At 35.5% G+C, this 3,419-nt stretch overlaps 1 protein-coding gene across 1 annotated transcript; it reads left to right on the top strand.

Moving 5' to 3' along the window:
• The first annotated feature begins 1,948 nt into the window (after positions 1–1,948).
• LOC126598913 (uncharacterized) lies at positions 1,949–2,406 on the top strand. Its single transcript, XM_050265287.1, has 2 exons — positions 1,949–2,128; positions 2,217–2,406. Exons 1-2 carry the CDS (start codon positions 1,949–1,951, stop codon positions 2,340–2,342), a joined length of 306 nt encoding a protein of 101 aa, XP_050121244.1. The 3' UTR covers positions 2,343–2,406.
• The last annotated feature ends 1,013 nt before the right edge of the window (positions 2,407–3,419 follow it).

The following is a 3,419-nucleotide window of genomic DNA, read 5'->3' as shown; positions in this document are numbered from 1 at the left end:
CAAATCCTACTAAACACAAAAACAAAGTAAATAGCTCAAAAATATAAGGAACTAACTAAGAAAAGACAAGTGAATTTGATGTAAAATATATATAAATATGAGCTTATCATGTTTCTCTAGGATTTGTTGCCTCTTCCCCAAATTGGTAGTCTGTCTGGGATATGGGAGGGGACCGAGTCTTTCAGAGACCCTTGGGTCATTGATCTTCGAGCTTACATGGATGGGATTGTCTCGACGTTGCTTTAGGAAGTCTCGACAGTTGCAAAAGACGGCTTTCGATCTTTCCACTCATTCTGTATGGAGGTGCCTTCCTCCACTCCTTCTGCTTCGAGTCGAAGCAGCTGGGTTGAGAGAAGTCTCATGTTAGTTACCATTTCGATGAGTAGCTCGCTCCTCAACGGGAATACCCATGTCGAGGGCAAATGACCCTCCGTGTTGGGGGGCACCCAGTTGATGGTTGACTTCCACATGGGTGATGAGCTCGTGTGTTTTAGTATACCTAGCCTTGTGGAGCATCTCGAAGACCTTCTCATACTGCTCTTGGAGGATCTTATTCTTCATCGCTATCTTGTTGTTCTGAGCCTCCAGCTCATCGACTTTAGCCTGAAGAGCAAACTTCTTTTGTTCTTTCTTTCGTTGTTTTGCACCTAGTGCAAGTCATTTTAGGTGTTGTGGCTTCCTTCGCTCCCCATGTTGGAAAGGGATGCCTGGTTAAAAGAGAGTGTACGAATGGTGGAAACCAACTTAACAAAGCTGAATAGAGTGGGAATAAGTGTCGTTCCCACAGACGACGCCAAATGTTAATGCACAAAATCAGTGAGGACTTTGGTACAATAGAAAGTGTTAAGTTTGTGACCTTCGCTAGATTGCTCCGGTCATTAATGTGGATAAGTATGTAAATGGATAGGAATAGGGAGGCAAACACAAGATGTATGTGGTTCATCCAGATTGGCTACGTCCATGGAGTAGAGGAGTTCTCGTTAATTGTGAAAGGTTTACACAAGTACATAGGTTCAAGCTCTCCTTTAGTGAGTACTAGTGAATGATTTAGTACAAATGACATTAGAAAATATTGTGGGAGAATGATCTCCTTTTATAGAAGAGAGTTTCTAGTTTTGTTTTGACATTGACACGTGTCGTGTTGTGATTGGCTTTTGATGTTAACACTTGTGTCGCGCTATGATTGGTAACGTTGACCGGTGCTCAGTAGTTTCGGGATTGGTCAAGTATGGTACAAACGCTTTGCAACAGCTTATATTTGCTATTCTTATAAGAAGTTGAGCTACTTTTTATATTGTTAATTGATTTTATGGTGGAACCACAAGATCATTTAAAGGTTATTGTTAATAACACATGACATTGTTGTTAATGTAACTTTATATTGGTTTTTATGTTCTAGATGTCCTATTATACTATCAATTAAGAAGACTAAATGTTGAATTATATAACACTCCTTTTTATTTGTCACACACCTTTCTCAATTTTCGGCCTTAAATCGAATGACACTAGTAGAAAAACAGCTTGCACGACAATATTTTGTGCGATGAACAATATTTTGTTGCGTAAGACGAAAAAAAAAAATTTCGTTGTGCAAAATAGACAGGATAGGAAAAAAAAAATATTGCGTGACGAAAATGTTCGTTGCGCAAGGATACTTAGCGCGACAAATACTTGTTGTCGTTGCATAAAGTCAACAAGAAAACGCGAGGTAATTTTTTTTGGCGCGAAAAACTTGCACGACGAAAAGGGGACATATGCAAATTCCTGTTAGTTTTGACCATTTACTGCAAGTGAATAAGATGAATCAATACCGCATTTAATACAGATTTTTGCACGATAAAGCCTTCATTGTGCAAGGGCCCTAACCTTCCTATAAATATGCGCTTCTTCTGTCCTTATTCTTCACAATTATGTTCTCTTTATTCTTTACAATGCTACTCGTGTTGGGATGGCGAATAAAAACAAGGATGAGAGTGTGCGCGACACCAACCCGCATGATTTGAGGCAACATTTTGAGTTCGCACATGCGATTGCTGTAGCCATGGGGAATAACTATCCCACTGCTGAGTGGCGTTCTTGGAAAGATGTGCCCGAGAATGTGAAGAAGGTTGTGATGGATGAACTATTAGTAAGTATATTGTTGATGGATTAATAATTAAGTTTGTGAAATTTTTAGTTATATGTTGGAATTAATTATTTGCATATATGTGTAACAGTGTAAGTATACTCTTAATGATGATATGAATGAACAGTTGATGAAGTTGATGGATGATGCGTTGGAGGGAGGTTACAATCGGTGGCGTTATGAAGTCTTGCGGAATGGACCAGGACCATCGAAATAGTAATTTTAAATTTATGTTTTGTATGACAATATTTAAATTAAAGGTATTTTTTTTTATAAGTTATGTAGTTGGACTTAATTAGGTTTTCATTCCTGTTCAATTTTTTTTATTGATGCCTAATGTAAGCACCTTATCCTCGGTTTATATGTATTTTCAATCTTCAATGAATATCGTACTTATGCTCAAAATAATTGTATGGATTAAGGCATTAATTATTTATAGAATAAATATTTAGGGTATTAATTATTTATAGAATAATATTTAGGTATTAATTATTTATAGAATAAATATTTAAGGTATTAATTATTTATTGAATAAATATTTAAAGTATTAATTATTTTTAGAATAAATATTTAAGGTATTAAATATTTTCTGAATATTTGTTTGCAAATATAAAGTTTACGTACACATAGATATATATGTTTACGTAAACTTTATAATTACAATCATTCCATTCGTCGCTAAATATATAGCATGACGCTAGTTTTGTCACATAAGATGACTTTGCACGACGAATATCAGATTTTGTTGTGCAAAGCACGGTCAGATTGCGTTCAAACCTTCCCATTTATTGTGCATTTATGACGCATTTTGCGCGACAAAAATAGTGCTATATAAACATAGTTTCAGAACCCTAGTTTTTATAAAAAAATTGTTTAAAAAAGAATGGCCGATTCTGGAGAAGGTTATGGCAAAAAGAAACTTATAGTGCGAATAGAGAGGTATTGACGAAAGCAAGTGCCATACTTTGAAGGAAAAAATATGGCTAAGGCATATGCTAAATGTAGGTGTGACATTGGGAATTTGGTGCGGAGGGATTGTTTTGCCGAGTTTGAGTCTTGGAAAAAGGTCCCTGAGGAGTTGAAGTAGTCCATGCTGAGGGAGTTATCTGTAAGTTTGTGGTAAATAATGAACAATTATTTTTGTTAAAACGTAAAATTATCTATTGACATTAATGTAGGTTCATTGGGATGTTGATGAAAGCGATGAGAAGCAATGAATTTATGTGGATGAGTATTAATATTTACATTAATTATAATTTCTATTTGGGATAGTAAATTAGTTTTCTTAATTAAT

Source organism: Malus sylvestris, chromosome 14 (assembly GCF_916048215.2).
Source record: "Malus sylvestris chromosome 14, drMalSylv7.2, whole genome shotgun sequence".
Classification (NCBI taxonomy): Eukaryota; Viridiplantae; Streptophyta; class Magnoliopsida; order Rosales; family Rosaceae; genus Malus; species Malus sylvestris.
The sequence above is the reverse complement of the archived record's forward strand: the minus strand, read 5'-3'. Positions and strand labels throughout refer to the sequence as shown.